We start from the raw sequence: 22,712 nt of genomic DNA, 5'->3' as shown, positions 1-22,712 counted from the left end.
AAAATCTGGAGCTCTATAGAATAAATAGGTTAACTCATATCTACTTTTTCATGGAGATTAAGGACATTGTAAGAACAATGTATGAAGAAAATCTAAATGGAGATGCAGTTTGTGGTTGACTTAAAACATTGTTCGATGTCACCATGAAGGGCATCTTTTTTGTTAACTAATGTAAGACAGAGGAACATTATAAATTTTAACTACTTTTTCCAATTACTCTTAAAAAATATGGTGGAAATTCATTAAAATCCTAATGTATCTTCATAGGATTCTTAAGTATCTGTGATGTGTAATTTCACCCTAATTCAATATGGCCTCATCTCAACTAGAACTGCAAAAAGTATATTTCCAAATAAGGTCATATTCCAAGGATCTGGGTGGACATGAATATTTGGGGGACACTATTCAAGGTGTAAATATATAGAGAACAAGAAGAACTATGAAGATAAGAAAGAATTTCAGCTCAAATGCCACTGTATGTGAGAGCACAGTAGACAAGAAATAGCACAAGCTGGAACCAAGTGAACCTAGAATCAAACATTGACTCTGCGTGTTTCTGCATAAATGGCTTTGTCTTATTAGTGTATGTTTAAAAAAATGAAGACTACTTAGCTCACAGGGCTTCTTGAAAGAGTGGACTAAATAAAGCTTACCAAACACCTGTAACATAGTAAGTGCTCATAAAATTTTTAATAATTAGTTTTGAAAACCTAATTCCATGCTCCTTTTTTCTCTCTTTTATTAAATTTTTCTAGAATCTCAGGTCACTATTAGTTTCTCCCTCATCATGATTCTGTATCATCCCTTTAAATAGCACTTATCAACTATATTACATTATTTCCCAACATAGAGCAACTTGAGCAAAGAAAATCTGCTTTATTAATATTTATATTCCCTGTGCTTATCAGAGTACATGGAGGGAATTAGGTAATTGAATAAAACAAATGCCAGAGAAAGAAAATTATCACCATAATTTCAACCATATTTTCTTCAACTGCACATTATCCCGGGGCAGTATCATATTACAGTTATGAAGACAACATATATATCAGTCTGATTCTCAGTAAAGAAACATGCAGAAAGCAGCTATAATAACAAACCCAAACAAAAACAGTGACCATCTCGGGTGATGTTGTCCTCTTATGTGGAAATATGAGCTTAGGCTGGAGATAAAAAAGGAAACTGCCTTCTTTATACTGAAATAGCTATTCTGACAAAGGGCTATTATGAACAATGACAATTTCACTTTTTTCTCTGAGTAGCCCCAGAAGACAAATGCTGTCCTGAGGGATTTCAATTATAATATCACAAATTTAAGCTCAAAAGGGTAAGAAATTTTTCAAAATTTAAAAAATTCCAAGAGTCAATAATTGATTTTGGAGACAAAATCAATCAATTTAGGGAACACCCTCAGACAGTGATCAGATAGAAGATTGCAAAACAAATGAAGTTAAGAAGTTGAGCAATTCATAAGTAAAACATTTGTACATCTGAGTCCTGTCATCATATTAAGTTAAGTACATTGTCCCAATTCAGAGTAATGAAATTATATTTTCTTATGTTCCACATGAACACAATTCAGGATATTATATTGAATGCATAGGCCTAATATTGATAAGTTCCTGATCACTATTACTGATAAATTAATATTGCTTATAAAATATAAATAGGAAGGAGGGAGCAGACTATTTCAATTGACCCACAAAAAGTCATGGTGTAGGACACTGTGAGACAGTCATCTGAACACTCTATTCAATGTGTGGTCCATGAGTCAACAGCAACAGCATCATCCAGGAGCTTATCACAAATGCAGACTCTGAAGCCCCACTCTAGTTCCACACAATCAAAATCTTCATTTTCACAAAATCCCCAGATGATACACACACATTAAAGCTTCTAAGCACTACCAGAGTCATGTACATTTCTATACATATGAACCTTCCAGTAAACCACCTGTTGTAAACAAGGATAATATTGTCCTATGATACCTAATAATATTAAATATAAAATTGAATTGCCATTATGGCACAACTGTAGTTGGCAAAAGTGGTCACATATTTATTTTATCTCCCCAATAAATTATTTATGGAATATCCTTATTGACTGTGTTTGCTTTAGTCATATGAGTGGATATTACTTAATGATATTTCTTATACAAATCTAAGCTTTCAACAAAAGCATAACCTATTGCAGGCAATATTGTTTTGTTTATGAGTGGGCTCATATTATTATAGAAAAAATAATGTAATCAAATTCATAAATAATTAGTTTTTAAAACATAAATGCCAAAAACCACCAGCAGTGGAATACTTGCCATGCTATATCACTGGATTCTGATTAAAATAGAGAGATTGAATAAACATTTTGTTAACCCATATAGGCCTAAAGACCTGCTCTTTAGGTATAAAAATCATGTAAATTTTCTGTTTACTGTGAAGCATGCATAAGAATATTTGAGCCAAGATATTCTATTTGTAATGATTAAAAAAATAAATTTGGCCATGTAATAATATCTAATTTTATGAGTTTGGCTAATCCAAAATTGAGCACAGTCACTACTTTGATAAAATCCCTGATTTACCTCTTTTAATTACTTCAAATTTTGTGGACTTCTGACCTCAGACAAGAAGAAATGAGTCTCTCCAATGTGGTGTTCTGAAAGAATCATGAATTCTGTTTTTACTCTGATAAAGATGAATGATCTTAGTCCTGATTTTCTTAGAGTCTACCAACACATATTAAATAATTTCTTGCCTTTTTCTGACTCATATATTGCACAATATGAAATACATATTTTTCTTACACATTTGAGTCAATTGGCATCTGATCCCTGAAAAATTCTGAAACTAAGAGTCTACATCCATAGAGAATAAATTAAAATAAAATAGATAGTATGGAGTCTGAGCCAATATTACTTCACAGTGGAATTTTTTCTCAAAGGAAGGCTTCTGAAAAAAAATACATCTTGGCGCAGTCTTGAAAAATGGAACAAAGTTTCTTTGAACAAGAAGCACTTGATGCAAAAAAACACAGAAATCACAATTCAAATACTACATCTGAGAGTTGGTACAAGTTGTTTTGGGAGATTGGACATAAGTATGAAAAAATCAAATATAAAACAAAAAACTACACATAGACGTGGAAATACCTTGTTTTATTCAGAATGACTAGGGAAAGTCCTCTATTGAGTTAAAAACTCCCAAAGTCCATTTGCAGATTCACTTCTATACAAATAACATATGCTTAGGGTTCAAAAATCCCATATAATCATTTCTGAGATCAGTAAAATATACAATATTCTTAACCTTTAAATCAATCACATTAAGTTATGTTCAAGAACAGGGCTATACCAACTAAATTCCATATAAGATCTAATCCATATGTAATTAGAAATCAAAAACCTGGAAAATTCTAGGTTTTATAGAACAGTTTTGATGAGACTTTAAGAAGAGCTCATTTTGGTTTGGAATGATTGGTTTTACTCATAGATTGTTTAATAAAAGAAAAAAGCACCTTGTTTTATTGTTGAAAGTTTCAAAATATCCTCTATAATTGGTGTTATGAACTCAATTGTGTTTCCCCAAAATGCATATATGGAAGCCCTAACCCCTAACGTGACTATATTGGGAGATAGAGCCTTTAATGAGGTCATTACGGTTGAACGAGGTCATAAGAGTGGGACTCCAGAACTGTAAAGGAATTCATTTGTTTCCTGTGCTACCCAGGCTGTGGTGTTCTGTTATTGTAGCAACAGCAGACTAATGCAGTTGGATAGAAACGTTCCCAAAGAAATGAGAGTTAAAAGAAGAATGGCACTAAATGCTATCAAAGAGAAAATAAATGTGCATTATAGACAAGGCCAACAAGATTATAAAAAGCAGCACAAGAAAATGTGATCTCTATTTATTTCAGATACAGATTTTTACACATTTCTCTCACCCAGTAATCTTCACCTGCATGCATATATGCTTCCTCTTCTTCAAAGCCATATATATTGATTTCAGAGAGGAAGGAAGAGGGAGAGAGAGATAGAAACATCCATGATGAGAGAAAATCATGTATTGGCTGCCTCCTAAAAGTCCCCCACTGGGGGTCAAGCCCACAACCCAGGCATGTGCCCTTGACCGGAACTGAACTTGGGACCTTCGCAGGCTGACACTCTATCTGCTGAGCAAAACTGGCTAGGGCAAGGCCTTCTATCTGATTCTATTTAAAGCCAGCCTATCCAATGATGCAACTGATTCCCAGACCTCATGCTACTTAAAATTTTCTAACTTATATTTTGTAAAAAAAAATTTTAATCCACACTGAGGACATGCATTTATTGACTTTAAAAAAAAGAGAGGAAAAAGGAGAAAGAATGAGATGAGATGAGAGAGAGAGAGAGAGAGAGAGAGAGAGAGAGAGAGAGAGAAAGAAAGAAATATCCATGTGTGAGAGAAACATCAACTGGTTGCCTCCCATACCTCAGACTAGGAATCAATTCTTCAATCTTTGGGTGTATAGGATGATGTTCCAACCAAATGATACACCCAGCCAGGGCCATTTTGCCACATTTTTGTGTCTTCAATTTTCCCTTCCTACCAAAGCACTCCACTCAGACATAATTATTTTATAATGGTTAATATTTTTTAAAACTCTCACCTGCACCTCATGAATACTCTGAGAACTACTCCATTGCTATGTTTTACTCTGTAATATTGTAGAGCTCTCTCTACTCCCTCTCCTGATTTTCACTCAAACCCACTCTAAGCAGGCTTTCATCACCATCACTCCATTATTTCTTTTGTCAGGATCTGAAATGATGTCCACATTGAAAATGCAATGGTAAGTTATGAAACATAATGCAGTACTTCACATTGTTGATTACTTCCTCTTTCTTGCAACAATTTCCCTAGGTGGCTTATTAAACCAACGCTCTTCTGATTCCCATCTTTTTTAGTTTAATTTCCTGGATTTTCCTCATATTCCCAATTTCTAAATTTTGGAAGATGCCAGGGATCAGTTTCTGGGCATCTTCTTTTCTTTATCTTTCTTTATTTCCTAGAAAAGTTCTTCTAGTCCCATAGCTTTAAATGCCATCCTTTCAGCAATACTCCCAAATTCTATCCCCATTGCCTCCCTCTTTTTAAAATCCCAGAATCAAATATTCGACTGCCTAGCCAGCACTTCCCCTGACTTCCAATGGGGAATTTTAAACAGAACATGTACAAATTCAAACTATTGACTTCTTCCAACTAGAACAGGGACTGTATTCACAGAAGGTAATGATAGGTTAAAAAAAAAACACAAAACACTATAGAATGAAGCATGAAGAGAAAAAATTATGTGAAATACCAAAGAGAAATATCTAATACAATGAAAAGACCTAAAATCGGTCATTAGATTGCCAACAGAGAAGAACAATGGCAATAGGCTGAGGATTTTCCAATAAAGAAAAAGACATAATATTGCAGATTTAAAAAGCACAATCAAGCCCCAGAATAATAAATACACTACAATGAAAAACACACTGAGGTACATCCTATTTAAACTGCCAATAACCAATGAAAAAAATCTAAAATGCAAAACAAAAAGTTTATTCTGTAAAAACAAAAAGTTTAATTTTTTTAAGGAACAATAATAAAACCACCTGGTTCCTAACAGAAATATTTTTTAAAAATTTGAGAAAAACAGAATAATTTTAAAGTGCTGAAAAATAAGTAGTTGCCAACTGAGAATTCTACACCAGTTAAAACTATATCTACAAAGGTGAAACAAAGGCATATTCAAACAAAATCTAAGAGAATTTTTCTTACATGGGCCTAAAGTAAGGATAATATTAATGAGTGTTCTTTAATCAGGAGGAAAAACACACATGGAATCTCAGGGATACAAAAGACATATTTCAATTAGAAGAAAAATATGTATGTAATTTTAAACATATATTTACTAATAAAAATATGGTAATGCCTTGTATAGAAAACTGAAGTAAATTATAATAATGTCATATGCATGAAGAGTGTGTAAATAGAATTACAGTGTTCAAATAGCCCCTCATTATCTGAAAAGAGATACAAAAACTAGACTCCGATACATCAAGAATTCATGTTGTAATCCAAATCACCAAAAGAATAGTATAAGAATGTATAACAACCCAATAATGGTGAGACTATCCATTTATCATGTGTGTCAAAACTTCTTTCTTACACTTAAAAGCCACACTGCCACACCATCTCACCATTGGATAAATATTTCTTAAGCATGCACTATATATAAATAGTGCTTGAGATTGTCAGTTTAATAAAAGAACATGCCCATGTGGTGCTTACATTATAGTAAGGGAAGATAAACAATACATTTAATAATCATTTTAAGGGTATTATAAGTTAGAAGGTGATAAAATTATGGATAAGAGAAAAGGTAGACCCCAGTAAAGGAAGCTGGCTTTTTTTGGGGGGGTTAGTGATGGTAAAATATCTGGGAAAAAATCTCCTTATACTTCCAACAGGAGGAGGACAAAAAGAATCATTTTTAAATACACTACAGCGCTCTCTAGTAACTATGCTCACCCTCAGGAGAAAGTAGACCAGAGCCTACTCTGGGATGCATTATCAGAGCTTAATTCACCTGAGGGAGAGGAAACTTCAGCCCCCTCCAGCCATCCACATGGGAGAAGGGAAATACCTAACTTCAGCCCACTCTAGGCATCCTGTCTCCGTTTATGGGGGAGAAAAAAAAAGCTGAGAAACATTTGTGAAGTTCACAAAGCAGAGGCAGCGCTTCACTGAGAGTTGATCATGGTCTACAAAACACTCCCCTCCCCCTTTGCCTGGTCACCACAGCACTCAAGGCCGATTTACAGCAGTTCCTTTCATGCAGTGCATCATGTAGGCCTACCAAGAAGAAATTACAAAGTATACAAAAGGGCAAAAGATGCAATTTAAAGAGACTGAGCAAGTGTCAGAACCAGATGTGGCAGGGCTGTAGAATTATCAGGTCAGGAATTTTAATCAACTATAATTAAAATCCTTAAGATCAAAAACATTAACAAAAATGGAAGATGCCTTTGATGGGCTTATTAGTAGACTGGATATGATTGAGGAAAACAATCAGTGTGCTTGAGAATGTATCAAAAAAAACTTCAAAAACTGCAAAGCAAGGGGTCAATGGAGAAAAAAGAAAGGGACACCTGTAATACTTTCAATAATAAAGATATATTTTTAAACACTGAAAAGCATAGGAAACAAAGTGGGGGAAGAGAGGAGACAGATCAGGATATCTAAGTGTGAAAGTAGACCTCAGCACTTGAGTTCTAGCTAAGAAATAATTCAGATCCAAGATTAAAACTTATAAGAGAAAGTTTATTGCACAAGCGAAGTTAAAGTACACTTGTAAGAAAGTTTCGAGTCGGTGGCTCAAAATGCTGCCACAGGGTATGGGCCAGAACTCCTTTCAGCCCCTTGAAGGGAGTTAAGTGCTTTTTCTTGGAGCTGACCTATCAGGGCATGATTGTCTTCTCCTGTCTTTGTATGGAAGTCAGATGGAGTGGGCAGTTGGGGGAGCATGACCAGCTGGCTAGTCAAAACCAGAGACAACCAAGGGAGGAAGGGGTGCCTTCGGGGTGAGGTCCTGATTAGCAATACTTATTTCTAATGCCTACTCTTCATTTCTGCCCATTGCTGGGTATCCGTTGCTGGGTGTCCGGGACTTTCTGCCCTGGTGTCATTCCATATCTGGACTATTGTCCTGCTCTGCTCATGCCTATCTATCTGCCTGCCTACCACATAAGGACTCTGGGACAGCTACAAAGCTGAACACAATGGAAATATAAAAAGAAAGAGGTAAGAAATGAATAGAAGAAGTATATGAACCATTAATTATTGAGAATTTCCCCCAAATGAATCTTGGACACCAAGCCACAGATCCAGGAAGCTGAAGAACACCAAGCAGGACATGCCAGCAAAAACTGTACCTAGGCATATAATTTTCAAAATATAGAAAATCGAAGATAAAGAAGAAAAAAACAGAAGCTAGAGACAAAAAGCACCTTGGCCTGTAGCTTTCCATACTTCTATCACAAATCATGTGCATATGCACATACCAACCTATTTTATTTATTAGATAAGTTTTATTCCCATCTTTATATTTTTACAAATTAGGATCAGTTCTTCATATTAAACTTTGAGTTGATTCCTTTCCATCTATCAGTGATTATGTCAGATAGTTTCCTCCAAACCAAAGCATGAACATCTAACTTATTCTTTTTATAATCAGCTGCACAACATTTCAAAGAAATAATGTATATTTCTACTAATAATACAGATCCTCTACAAAAGATGCTGCAGTAATTGTTTCTGGTAGTCATATTTCTACAGCAGATATTTCCAAATGCAAGAGAGCGATGTCAAAGATAATGCACATTTTAATAGAAATCATCAAATTACAAATTACTTTATGAAAATGTAGCTATTCATACTTAGCTAATTTAGGTATGGATAAAATTGCTGTTTGTATCCAAATGGTAACCTTACTAACCTTTCACATAATAATTTTTATCTTTGCCAATCTAATAAATAAAAAAAATAATTGTCTTATCATCTTATCATTTTGATTTCATTTACTTGAGCAACTGTGAAGTTGAATAGATAGATAGATATACACATATATATTTACTATATAACATAATTATATATATATATTAACTGTATAATATAATTACATATATATTTAATTTGTGGCCATTTGCATTTCCAATTGTGTCAATTAGCCATTTATTACTTGGTTTATTTCAGTGCTATGTTTCATTTTTCTAATGTTTCATTTACATAATCCAATACTTTCCTATTTGGACATTAACTCATTGTGAGTCACTTATTTTGCAATTGTTCTCTCACTTTCCATTGTTCAACATTTAACAAGGTCTATGAAACCTTTCTTAATAAACTCTGTTGATCTTTCCCTTATAACAATTGCTTTCCTGGTCTGGAATAAAATATCTCCCCATATGTAAGGCTATATAAAAGTTCTCCTGGATTTATTCTGGAATAAATTATATTTTCTTTTCTATTCTCCATCATTTTACAAAGGACAGACTGATATAAAGAAACATAAATAGTACTTTAGTATACAAGTAACATGGTAATGGGCAGACTCAGAAATTTTCTAAGGCTCTAATTTACCACCCATCACTGAATTACATTACTGCATTTTTCTTTCAAACTTGCTTCTGAATGCACTTTTTACCTCCTTGTTCCTCATACTGTAGATGAGAGGGTTCAGCATGGGGATGACCACAGTATAAAATAGAGAAATCACTTTATTGATATCTAGGGAGGAACCTGAGTCAGGAAGAACATAGATAAAGAAAAGAGTCCCATACAGGATGCAGATGGCTGCCAGGTGAGAAGAGCAAGTGGAGAAAGCTTTCTGCCTCCCATCAGCAGTCTGGATCTTCAGGATGGCCACCAGGATGCACACATAGGAGATGGAGATGATCATACCACTGAACAACACAACAGCTCCAGCCAAGATGAAAAGCACTAACCTATTGTTCTGAGTGTCTGCACATGCTAGGGACAGCAGTGGTGAAATGTCACAGAAGAAGTGATTGATAACATTTGCACCACAGAAAGGTAAGCAAAAAGTGAGAACTGTATGGGTCATTGTACTTATAAGAGCCATGGCATAGGGCCCTGCCACCAGCTGCACACAGACCCTCTGGGACATAATGAGGGTATACAACAAAGGCTTACAGATGGCCATATACCGGTCATAGGCCATGGAAGCCAGGAGGAAACATTCAGTTGCCACAAAAAGACCAGAGAACCACATCTGTGCAGCACAACCCATGAAAGAGATGCTTCTTTTCTCTGCAAAGATATCACACAGTGTCTTGGGGGCAATGGAGGAAGAGGAACAAATATCTACAAAGGATAAGTGGCTGAGAAAAAAGTACATGGGTGTGTGGAGCCTGGGATCCATCCATATGAGAGTGATCATCCCCAAGTTACCCCCCAGTGTGACAAGATAGATGAAGAGAAGCATGACAAAGAGGCCAATCTGCTGATGGAGATGATCTGTGAGGCCCACGAAAAGAAATTCAGTCACTGCCGTCTGATTCTTGTCTGCCATTGGTCATGTATAACCTGTATAAAAAATAAAAAATACATTTTAGTTTTCAAAAATCAATCAGCACATGTGAAATTATCCTTTATACTAATTACTAATATTTTATATGTATAGGAAGCATTTACAAAAACAGTGTTGGACTGGTCATCAGTGTTGCTAGGTATTAATTTCTGTCAGTTATACACAGACCCCTTATTTTCCATAACGTTTATAAATCTACTTAAGGTACATATTCTGACAGGTAATATCTATTTTATTAATAATACTAGAGGCCCGGTGCACAAAATTTGTGCACGGGGGAGGGTCCCTCAGCCTGACCTGCACCCTCTCTAATCTGGGAGCCCTCAGGGGATGTCCAACTGCCAGTTTAGGCCCTTCCTTCATGTTGAATCCACACGCTCTTGATTTGCGTGCATGACCCATCCTGGGGATCACCGCCGACGCACGCACGCCCCCCCCCCCATGTTGGCATCTGCCTATCATGCTCCAAGAACCAGCCTTCTGCCATGCGGGTGTTGCCCCTTAGCCCCACCCACCTCAGGGGGGAGAGTGGGGGTTGGAGGCGTCCCCAGACAGAGTGCTCTCGGATGGAGTGCAGTGTCATGGGGTGTTTGTCGGGCACGTGCACTTGGGAGAAAAAGAGGACTCCAGCACCAGGGGCAGGGAAGTGAGCCTCACACAAGTCCCCCTGCTGCGTGTGCAGCCTCCTGCTAGTCTGTCAATATGCAAATTGGTCATTACTGTGACACTGTTAGAACCAATTTGCATATTACCTCTTTATTATATAGTATATGTAAAATGTAAAACGCTAAACATTTCTACTTAGACAAATTTTCAAGTAAATATTAGTTCTTGAAGTCATTGATAGAAGAGGATATCAATCTGTTTAAAATTATAGTACTATGCAGCTGTAGAAAAGAACTACCTCTTACCATTTGCAACAGCATGGATGGGTCTGGAGAGCATTATGCTAAGCAAAATAAGCCAGTCAGACAAAGGTAAGTATCACATAATCTCACTCATATGTGGAATATAATGAACAACATAAACTGATGAACAAAATAGACCCAGAGACATAGAAGCATCGAACATACTATCAAACCTCAGCGGGAAGGCAGGGGAGGGAGGAAGGGGAAGAGACCAACCAATGAACTCATATGCATATATGCATAACCTATGGACACAGACAACAGGGTGGTGAAGGCCTGGGGTGAGGGGCGAGGGCAGGATGGGAGAGGTCAACAGAGGAAAAAGAGGACATATGTAATACTTTCAACAATAAAGCTTTTTTTAAAATACACTTTTATTGATTTCAATGAGGAAGGGAGAGGGAGAGAGAGATAGAAACATCAATGATGAGAGAGAATCATTGATCAACTACCTCCTGTGTGCCCCACACCGGGGATCCAGCTCGCAACCTGGGCATATCCCCTGACCTGAAATCGAATGGTGACCTCCTGGTTCATAAGTCAACTCTCAACCACTGAGACATGCTGGCTGGGCAACAATAAAGATTTTTTAAAAAAACAAATAAATAATAATAAATAATAATTCTAAGGTATAGCGGTAACTACAGGCAAAACTGTAGTTTTAAATATTTTTTTAAATCAACTGAAATAATTTTCTTTATCAACAAAAACAAAACAGTTACCACATTTGGATGATATAATGATTAAGATGTGAAACTTGAAATGCCACAGTGACAAAACAATAGTGAAAACAATATTTACGTCTCTTGAATTTATTATTATTTGAGAAAATATCTGTGGGATGTATTTTCCATAGGGCAACTGCTTAATAATGTCAGCTACTTGTGTCAGTTATTATTTTTAGGAACTTACACCAAATTGAGTGAGATAAGAACTTGGAAATAAAAGGAAAACCTACATTTTGAAGTAGTATTTGCTTGTTTCAAGACAAGACATGCCATAGAATTTCAGAAGAAGGAAGGATCACTGTGAGCCGATGTGGTTGGGGGATTTGATTTCATGTCTGAAATAATTCTGAAGTTATACTGGAACTTGCAGGCAAGGGTTATGAATTTATGGATATACACCAGGCAAGTGTTCATGGTGAGGGCATGAGCTATTCCTATTACCATCCAGCATGTGAACACGAACAAACACTGCCTCTTTTATAAATAAGGGGGTGACCTCTATGCCCTTTCCATTTCTAGAATTCTTTCTGGACATTAAAATATCCCCTTATTATTAAAAATATAAATAAAAGTTCAGGTTTAAAAGGTAAAAGAAAAAAATCAGTTGATTAGTGTCCTAAACACCAGAGACCACTCTCTTTGGAGGACTTTGGTAGTGAATTCATGTTCACAAAAGTCAAATTCATTCTGAAGTCTTTCCACCATGTTTCAAAATTTCTTTTTCTCCCAAACACAGGATACATACCTCTTTAAGAAAATCCTTTGTTTCCCCCATTAACTGCATCACAACAAATGGCAAAAGACAGGGTTTTCTAGAGTTTAGCAGAAAGCCATTTGGGAAGATTTTATTTCCAGGTTGGTAGTGACCTTCTGCAACAGCCCTGAGGTCCTAAGCACTTGGTAAAGAAGATAAATTTCCGGGCCTTTGAGCCTGAGAATGGAGAGATGTTCCTTACCCTGCACACAGACATGTTCAACACAAAATAAGGGACACACGTTCCTGAGAGTTTAAAATGCTTTAAAGCCAGGTCTCTGAACAATTAAAACCTCAAGAGTTTATTCCTGAGGGACAAAATTGAGGTGATCTCATTGGCATGTGTGCCAGATTTATTTCCAAAATAACATTTTTTTCTCAGACAATTCTTGGCAAATACTGTTTCCCCCCTCCTACCCCTGAGATTCTCCTTGCAAGAACAGACCCTCTTTCCATCCATAGACAGTGATATGATAAGTAAGAAGCACCAGCTAGGATGAAGTGGTTTGTTGCCTGGATCAAATACCAGGTCCACAGCTTGTCCCTTTAGGCAAGTGGGTTTTGTTTTGTTTTGCTTTGCTTTGCTTTGCTTTGTTTCGTTTGTCTGGGTTTTGTGCTTCAGTGTTGTTATCTGTAAAATGGGGAAAATAATAGTACTTCACTCACAGAGACATAGAAAAAAATGAGGAATTACTACATGCAGCATGCTTACAAGAGTATATGCCATATGATAAGTGCTCCTTAATATCAGTTATCACTTTTAGGAACCTATAGCCTAGTTGTGGAGACAGGACCTATTAATAAAAAGAAAAGCTACAGTTCAAAGTATCATTTGCTAGGTTCAAGATAAAACATACTATAGGATTTTAGAAAGTGGGATCATTATGAGCTAGTGGTTAGGAAGAATTTTATGGAAGAATTTAGCTTGGAAACACTTCCAGAAAGTTTGAGATTATAAGAAGTTAAAAGGAAAGGCATTCCAGGTTGAAGTGAGGAGATAAACAAAGGCAGGAAGGCAGGAACATACAACTTGGTGGCATCTGAGGAGATGGTGTGGAAAGCAGAATAATGGTCTCCAAAGATGTCCATCTCCTAATGTTAGGAGCCTATGAAGATGTTACCTTACATAGAAAAGGGGATTGTGCAGATGTCATTAAATTAAGGGCTTTGTTAAGCATTTGACATTTTACATATCCTATATAATAAAGAGGTAACATGCAAATTGACTATCACTCCAACACAGAAGATGACCACCCCCATGTGGTCAAAGATGGTCGCCCCCATGTGGACACAAGATGGCCACCACAAGATGGCCAGCAGGGGAGGGCAGTTGTGGGCAATCAGGCCTGCAGGGGAGGGCAGTTGGGGGTGACCAGGCCAGCAAGGGAGAGCAGTTAGGGGCAACCAGGACTGCAGGGAAGGGCAATTAGGGGGGACCAGGCCTTCAGGGGAGGACAGTTGGGGGGGACCAGGCCAGCAGGGGAGGGCAGTTGGGGGTGACCAGGCCTGCAGGGGAGGGCAGTTAGGGGTGACCAGGCTGGCAAGGGAGGGAAGTTAGGGGTGACTGGGCCAGCAGGGGAGGGCAGTTAGGGGTGACCAGGCCGGCAGGGGAGGGCAATTAGGGGCAATCAGGCTGGCAGGGGAGTGGTTGGGCATGATCAGGTAGACAGGCAGAAGCGGTTAGGGGCAATCAAGCAGGCAGGCAGAAGAGCTGTTGGGAGCCAGCAGTCCTGGTTCATGAGAGGGATGTGCGACTGCCCACTTAGGATCGAGCCTAAATGGGCAGTTGGACATCCCTCGAGGGGTCCCAGATTGGAGAGGGTGCAGGCTGGGCTGAGGGACACACACACACACACACACACACACACACACACACACACACCCAGTGCATGAATTTCTTGCACTGGGCCTCTAGTATTATTAATAAAATAGATAATACATATCAGAATATGAACATGCAAATCTTTGATAAACAGTCATCACTTTTGTACATACTTCTCTTATCTCCTTGGGAGAGACCGTTTCTGATAAGGGACCTTTTTGGTAAAACTCAAGCCCCAAGCAGAATTCCTCTAATGATTAGCATGTCTATATGCAAAACTAAGCAGAAGCTGTTAACCTGCGACCATAGCAACAAAGCAGGCTTGAACAAGATGGAGTCAGAGAGGCCATGCATTTCATTCTGTTACCAAACCTCTAGAAATGAACCAGGTCCTTTCCTGCCATATACACCTCTGTCATGAAAACAGAAATAAAAACAGCACTATTTTTTTCTCGCTGTAACAGGGTAAGTCTAAAAATTTGTAGTCCTGTCCCTTGACACCAAGTTTTGTAGTGTTAATAAAGGACTTCTGCATTTTTCAGAAAATGCTTAGATTCAGAGAGTAGATTCATTTTTAAAGTGAAACAGTGTGTGAAACTCAAAACTACGAAAAGACCAACGTTGCCTTGAGGTTACAGACACATTGGCACTTGTTCAGGGTCCTGTCCTCTCTCCAGGAGAAGACCAAGCTTGGAAAAGAAGAAATCGGTGGCCATTATTTTTTTGTGTTTGTAAAAGCAGTTCCCTCTGAATTTATCCCTAACCCAACCCACGTGAAATCCAGATTTCTTAAGTGAATTGACCTTTCGTCTTGTAGCCAGTCTTTTTACAAAACTGCATAAACTAGTTCATGTTTTAGAGAGTTTGAGAATGGTCTTAGTGAAGTTCTCTCCTGACTCCAAAAGGTAAATGACAGTTAAAATGTCCTACAGCAAGCAGTTTCTAAGAAATATCTTTTTGTAATGTGATTGTCCAAATGTTATTAGAAATTGTTTCCAATATTTCCTTATCTTTTTGTATTATAAATTTATTGAACTACATCTGTAAGTGGGTTGCATTGATTCAGATTATTAAAATTATTCAGATAAAGTGATTGCAAATTAGCTATAATGAAACCATGTTTACACAAGTGAATTGGAATGGGGTACAAGTGAACTGGAATGGGGTACAAGTGAAACACAGGCATTGGCTTATGCAGTTATCTCTACCATGTGAAAGATATGGGGAGCAATGGTAGCTATAGTATTAGAAGTCTGCTGTTGTTATATACCATTAATATTCTAAAGGATAAAAATAACAGACTCAGGTCACACAATTTCCAATTCAGGATATGATGGCAAAGTCAGATGAGCAGCATTTAAAAAGATCCTCAACTCCTAGAATTAGATACCAGATTATATGAAAACTCAACTTAAGAACCTGACAGTGAGAAATAGAATGATAAAGAAGCTGAATTGCAAGTCTCCATACAAAAGTCAGGACTCTAATAGGGAAGGAGTTAAACACTGAGAATTGGGATTAAAAAATTAATCTGGTTATGTTTGAGATAGTCCAGTACCCCTAAAGCTACTGACCCTGCAGAAGTGGCCCTCTCCCCACCACTGGAAGAGAGGAGCCTTTCTTTGCCTAGAGAATTTAAAGAGGACTCACTGAGTCAGATGTTACTAAGGGGAAAAAAAGTGTTTTTTCTCAAGATCTAGCTCACCTCCCTTCATGGCTTTTAGATTTAATAACCAGAGGCAATGCTCAGAATGGTATGGCCTGATGACTAAGGAGAATTGGCCCTATTATTCACCAGAATTGTTATAGAACTTGACTAATAAGTACCAGTCAGAAGTGGGAAAGCTTGTGGGGTTATACATTTTGAGGGTAATGTGCTTAGGATGGAAGAAATATAAAGCTGGATAAGAAAGATTTTATTGATGTGGAAGAACTCCAGTGACTCAGAAATTAGCTTGTAGGCAAGGTACCAGGAGCTGATTCTAATGCACTATTGGGATGTCTCCTTGAATCCCTAGAAACACTGGCAGCCTACAGTAGGTGGGTAGAGCTACCATTATTGCCATGGTTGAATGTTGAAGAAGAGGTCTAAATGCTTACAGACATAGGGATATTTGAAAGGACTTAGGATGTAAGACTAGAGAAGATAACAGGTGACTATGTTCCTTCCACTAAAGCAATATAGGAAAGGACTATAAGAGGGACTTCAGCTTGGTGAGAAGCTCAGTGATATGAGCTGTAGTTATGAATCTAGGCTTCCTAAAATCAATGGGGATTATAAAGTTCCAGAACATGTGAATCTAGAAATGATTGCCACCACCAAAGACATAAAGGATGCAATGGAGGTAGTCCCATTATCTATTTCATTCAGCAGTATCGTCCCTCCAGAAACCAGATAGCTCTTAGAGAATGGCTGTGAACTGCTTCAAGTTCAACCAAGTACTAGCCCGACAGCAGTGCCATGTACATGGGATCATTTATAAGGCCTCCGGTACATGATGTGCAGTGGATGCTTAGGGGAATGTATTATTTGCTATTTTGATTAGAAAAGAGCATCGGAAACCATTTACATTAATGTGAAATGAACAACAATATTCATTTACAGTATTTCCTCAAGGCTTTATTAACTCTCCTGCCCTCCTTAATATAGTCTGCAGATATCTGGGCCCCTAGGATAGCTGGCCCCCATCATTACTCAGATTGTAGTATCCACTACACTGATAACATCATACTGATAGAGCAGGTTACACAGGCAATTGCTAGAACATTAGAGGTGTTATGCCAGAGGGTGAGAGATAAACCCTAATAAGATTAAGAACTTGACCCTTTCCATAAGTTTCCACAGGTCCCATGGGTATGAGCATGCTAGAAGATCCCTCCAAGGCACAATTCATGGAGAAAGAATCAGAATGTCCTAATAGGCCACTTTGGGTTTTGGAGGAATATTTCTCCAGCCCGTATACCCAATGGCACGGAAGGCTGCCAGCGTTTATGGATGCAGAGCAGGAAGGGCTCTACAGCAGGTCCCAGATGAAGTATAAGCAGTCCTGTCTGTTGCAAGTTGTCGTAGCAGGAAAACAAGCAGTATGGAGCTTCTGACAAGCCTCCGTGAGAGAATGATGCCGGTTCCGGGTTACAGGAGCAATTCTGTGCCATCTGAAGTAAAGAATGTCATGGCTTTTGAGAAACAGTTCCTGGTCTGATTCTGGGCTCTTGCACAAAGGGCATTGTGTGAGTAGATAGCCAGGCCTGCCATATGAGCTGGGTCCTGGCTGATCCTCCAATAAAAAAGTCAGATGAAAATGACACATCTGAATTGAGCCCCAGTGGGACCAGAGAGCTTGATTAAGCTATAACTCAAATATGTATAAATAAAACCTCTTCTTTTCTACCTCCAATCTCACTCTTAATGAAGTCATCAAAGTCAGGATGTTGTTGTATATTCTTTATATTTCTCCCTATGCTCATTTACACATGCATATACATGTATATTTCATTCATTACATAGATTTTCCTTTTTTTCTTAAATATCAGTGCTGCACATTGATCTTCAACTTGGTCTTTTTTCCCCAACAGTGACAGTATACAATAGTTCTCTCCAGGTCAGTCCATGATTACCTAATTCAGTGTTTTTATTTACTGCACATTTCACAGGGGAGAAAAAGTACTTCGAATGATAGATCTTCAAGTAATTTCTGTTCTTTATTCTTTGCCACTACACATTATGCTGAAATATGTGTTATCTTATGCATTGGCATTTATATTTCTGTAGTTTGATTTCTAAAGGATGGATTTCTAGGTCAAATGCCATATAAATTTTACATAGAAACTATCAAGTAATTTTGTAGAAATGGAGCAATTCATCCTATCACCAAGAAAAATAACGGTGTACATCATCAAACAGGAACTTCGCCATCATTGAAAACTTGAAACATTTCATCTGCTGTGAAAGGCACTGCATTGCATTTTCATTTCATTTCACTTACTTGACCAATAATGATGTTGAACATTTTTCCGTATATTTTTGGCAATTTGCATTCCCATTTCTGTGAACTGCCTATTCATTAGTCCATTTATTCACTATTTTTATTTTATTGTAAATTTTTGAATATTCTTTGAATAGGGAACTAGGAATATTATCATATTGTTTGGCACATGTGCACAAATTTTTCTCTCATTTTATTACTTGTCTTTTAATACTGTTCCTGGTGCTTTGAATTTTCCATAATAACTTTTAGTTTTATGGTTCAGATTAAATAGTATTCATGTACCCGTGATCGTACAAATATTTACCTAAGTTTTCTCCCGGTATATTTGCACATTTATATTCTCAATTCATCTTGATATTATTTTGAAGACACATGATGTCACAGTGAACAAGACTAAGGCAGGAAAATATTTAAGAACTACTCTGTTGTTGTTTTTTTTTTTTTTTTCAAATAACCTGTGAACTAGCAGAGCCAGGACTTACCTGCAGTTTCTAATTTCCACTTCAGTATTCTGTGCATTCTGTACCAACATCTGTGATGCAGCACACATATAATTCTATTCTAACTACCTATTAGAAATTTTTTTCTTTCAAACATCCTCCTGAATGCATGTTTCACCTCCTTGTTTCTCAAGCTGTAGATAGGAGGGTTCAGCATGGGGATGACCACAGTATAAAATAGAGAAATCGCTTTATTGATATCTAGGGAGGAACCTGAGTCAGGCACAACATAGATATAGAAAAGAGTCCCGTACAGGATGCAGATGGCTGCCAGGTGAGAAGAGCAAGTGGAAAAAGCCTTCCTCCTCCCATCAGCAGTCTGGATCTTCATTATGGCCACAAGGATGCACACATAGGAAATAGTAATGATTAGGCCACTGAGTACTCCTATAGCTCCAGCCAAAATGAAAAGCACTAACCTATTGTTCTGGGTGTCTGCACATGCTAGGGACAGCAGTGGTGAAATGTCACAGAAGAAGTGATTGATAACATTTGCACCACAGAAAGGTAAGCAAAAAGTGAGAACGGTATGGGTCATTGTATTTATAAGAGCCATGGCATAGGGCCCTGCCACCAGCTGCACACAGACCCTCTGGGACATAATGAGGGTATACAACAAAGGCTTACAGATGGCCATATACCGGTCATAGGCCATGGAAGCCAGGAGGAAACATTCAGTTGCCACAAAAAGACCAAAGAACCACATCTGTGCAGCACAACCCATGAAAGAGATGCTTCTTTTCTCTGCAAAGATATCACACAGTGTCTTGGGGGCAATGGAGGAAGAGGAACAAATATCTACAAAGGACAAGTGGCTTAGAAAAAAGTACATGGGTGTGTGGAGCCTGGGATCGATCCATATGAGAGTGATCATCCCCAAGTTACCCCCCAGTGTGACAAGATAGATGAAGAGAAGCATGACAAAGAGGCCAATCTGCTGATGGAGATGATCTGTGAGGCCCACGAAAAGAAATTCAGTCACTGCCGTCTGATTCTTGTCTGCCATTGGTCGTTTATAATCTGCTATAAAAAAGAAAAGAATTTTCATTATTAAAAATATATCATTAACAGTCACAAATAATATTTTAACCTAAGGACAGATTAGCTAATCAGATCTATAACATACAATTATTGAAACATTGTGTAAATATTGTTGAACTGGAAGACAATATTTCTAAACACTAGGTCTGGACAGTGGTGCAAAAATCTTTCACATACTTGGGCTATTTACCCTTGATCTCTTTGATTTCATACTCTCTCTCATAAAAAGAGTCCAACTATCTAAAACTCCTTCAAGTTATAAAATTGTATTTAAAATGAGAATTACTCTTTGTGTTTCACCTTAGATAGAATAGTAAAACCCACTCAAGAATACCCTCACTGGGAGTACTGTCAGATCCCAACATCAGCCATTGGGAAAGACTAAGCAGGGAAGTTCTTGTTCTTACTGAATCATCAGTGCCATTCTAACATTATTAAGTCACAATTTATAGATGTGTGCATCAATCTATTTCCTACTACTGTTTATAAAAGGATGTGGAGATGATAACACACAATTGACAAAAGGGTTATTCATATAAAGGACTGTGATGTGTGAAGAAATTAGGTCCCACCTTTGAGATCAAGTGATAAATGTTGGACAGCAGGTTGTCATGGAAATTGCATAGAAAATAAAGCATCTGTTGCACCAAAATAATGTAAAATTATTTTATGTGACTTCTCATATTTCTATAAATGTCTTTTAAGGCACTTACCCTGAAATCTGTCAGGCAATATCTAGTATAGTAATAAAATATGTAAAATATCAAATGCATAATATTTTATGCAGGGAACATTCTCAAGAAAGTATTATTTTCTGACTCATTAGTCAAAGAGAAAACTGTTGAAAAATTATAGAAAAAGAACACTATGTAGGATAATTTATATGAAAAAAATCTGGTTTTAAGTAGCATTTATTATCACTTTAATTAATGTCCTCTTTGGATAAAATAGAACAATATAGTATTCTTGAATTATACAATAATTATATGTTGAACTTGACATAGTGATGATATCTATTCTATTTATGATTATTTCATTATTATCATGATCATTTGCTTCTATGTGGAGTATATTTTCAGCAGTCACAAAGACAATTCTAGGTTTATATTAGGAGCATCATCTATTACATGAATGTTTTTGTTTATGCCCATCCAAATATGTCTATATAGGTATGTGAGGGTAGGGGGTTGTACAGACTGCTTCTGGTTTTTTTCTTTCTCTTCCTCCTTTTCTTTTTTCTTTCCATCCCTCATTCTGTCCTTTCTTCCTTTCTGATTTATGTATTTGTTTATTTGAATATAAGTAATTTTGAATCTTATTTAAAACAAAGAGGAGGATCTCTCTACCCCTTTCATAGCTAACATTCTGTGACCTCATAGACATTACAGTATCTCTATATTATAAAGAAACAAACAGGAAATTCAGTTCAGAAAAAAGTCACACAAGCCATTTATATAGTCTCATAAGGTTGTGAACAAAATGCCAAGGTCTGATCTCTTTAGAGAGCCTGGGGCGGGGAGGTTACATTCCCAGAATTCATCTCATGTTTCTCCACCATATTTCAAAAATATCACATTATCCAAAAGCAGTGTACTCACTTCTTTTTTTAATTAAATCTATTGGGTTCACATTGTTTAGTAAAATTACAAAGTGTTTCAAGTGTATATTTTTATGCTACATCATCAGTATATTGCATTTGTGCCCACCAGTCAAAGTCAAATCATCTTCCATCAGCATATATTTGACCCCCTTTACTACCACCTGACTCCTCTTCCCTCTGGTAACCACCAGACTGTTGTCTGTGTCTATGCATTTCAATTTTATATCCAACATATGTACTCACTTCTTTAAAGATATCCTTTATGTATCTTCATTAACTCCTTTAAAGGAAAGAATCATTTTCTGGAAGTAAGAGTGAAACGGTCAACTCCAGTCATGGTGGTAGCCTTTGCAAGGGGCATGACTTTCTAGGTACTTGGTGAAGGAGGCAAATGCCCCATCTTAAAGGGGCTGGGAGTTAAGAGACCTGTGCGTTGATTCACCTACTTCCCAGAATAAGGGACATTTTCTTAGGAGTTTTCAATAATTTAGAGCCAGTTCCCCAAAGGACAAAAACCTCAAGGGTTTACACCTGAAGGGACAAAATTAAAATGATCTAGGTGGTATTTGGACCAAGTATTATTTCTAACTTGTACTTTTTCTTGAAGAGGGGATTCTTTAAAAACAACAACAACAATGTAGGGTTTCTTTTACCCTTTGGGATCCTTCTTTGCCAAAAGAGAGCCCTTTTTTCTATCAGTGGGGAATGACTCTTTGAGCAGCCAGAACCAGCTGGGATGAAGTAATTTGCTGCCTGGATTCTGGAGCTACATTTCCTTGGTGTAAAATCTCAATCCACAGTTTACTAACTGTGTCACTTTAAGCAAGCTTCTACATCTCTCTGTGCCCCATTCTCTTAATCTCTAAAATAAAGAAAGCAATGGTTTCTAGCTCACAGAGATGTTGGGAGAGTTTAATGAAATCATACATTTAAAGTACTTACAACAAAAAGTCCAGCACAGAATCATGCTCATTGGTGTAATTTATTATTGTTAAAGATCTATAGGGTAGCTGGGGAGATATCTAGACATAAAAATAAAACAGCAGCTTGAAGTAGCATTTGCTTATTTCTAGGCAAACATAATAATCAGTCACTGGACTCCAAAGCTGGAATAGCTGAGAAAATTTTCAATGAAGGAATTGGTCTGGAAAGACAAAATTTAGATAACTAAAGGTAAGAGGAAAGGTATTTCAGGCAATGCTAATGAGATGAACAGAAGCGGTGACGGGCGGGGGGGGC

At 37.3% G+C, this 22,712-nt stretch overlaps 2 protein-coding genes across 2 annotated transcripts; both read right to left on the bottom strand.

Annotated features, from left to right (window-relative positions):
- Window positions 1–9,180: 9,180 nt before the first annotated feature.
- LOC308233740 (olfactory receptor 5G3-like) lies at window positions 9,181–10,113 on the bottom strand (the record flags this gene model as incomplete). The annotated part of the gene is made up of 1 exon (XM_080640688.1): window positions 9,181–10,113. One exon carries the CDS (start codon window positions 10,111–10,113, stop codon window positions 9,181–9,183), a length of 933 nt encoding a protein of 310 aa, XP_080496814.1.
- An 8,666-nt stretch (window positions 10,114–18,779) lies between these two features.
- Window positions 18,780–21,775, bottom strand: LOC308258013 (olfactory receptor 5G3-like). Its single transcript, XM_080688244.1, has 2 exons — window positions 21,717–21,775; window positions 18,780–19,855 (listed from the first exon to the last, which is right to left on the bottom strand). The coding sequence occupies exon 2, from the start codon at window positions 19,836–19,838 to the stop codon at window positions 18,894–18,896; it is 945 nt and encodes a 314-aa protein (XP_080544370.1). The 5' UTR covers window positions 19,839–19,855; window positions 21,717–21,775; the 3' UTR covers window positions 18,780–18,893.
- Between the last annotated feature and the right edge of the window lie 937 nt (window positions 21,776–22,712).

The sequence above is a fragment of the Plecotus auritus genome (genome assembly GCF_963455305.1).
Source record: "Plecotus auritus genome assembly, chromosome: 9".
NCBI lineage: Eukaryota > Metazoa > Chordata > Mammalia > Chiroptera > Vespertilionidae > Plecotus > Plecotus auritus.
This window is presented reverse-complemented; position numbering and strand designations above follow the sequence as displayed.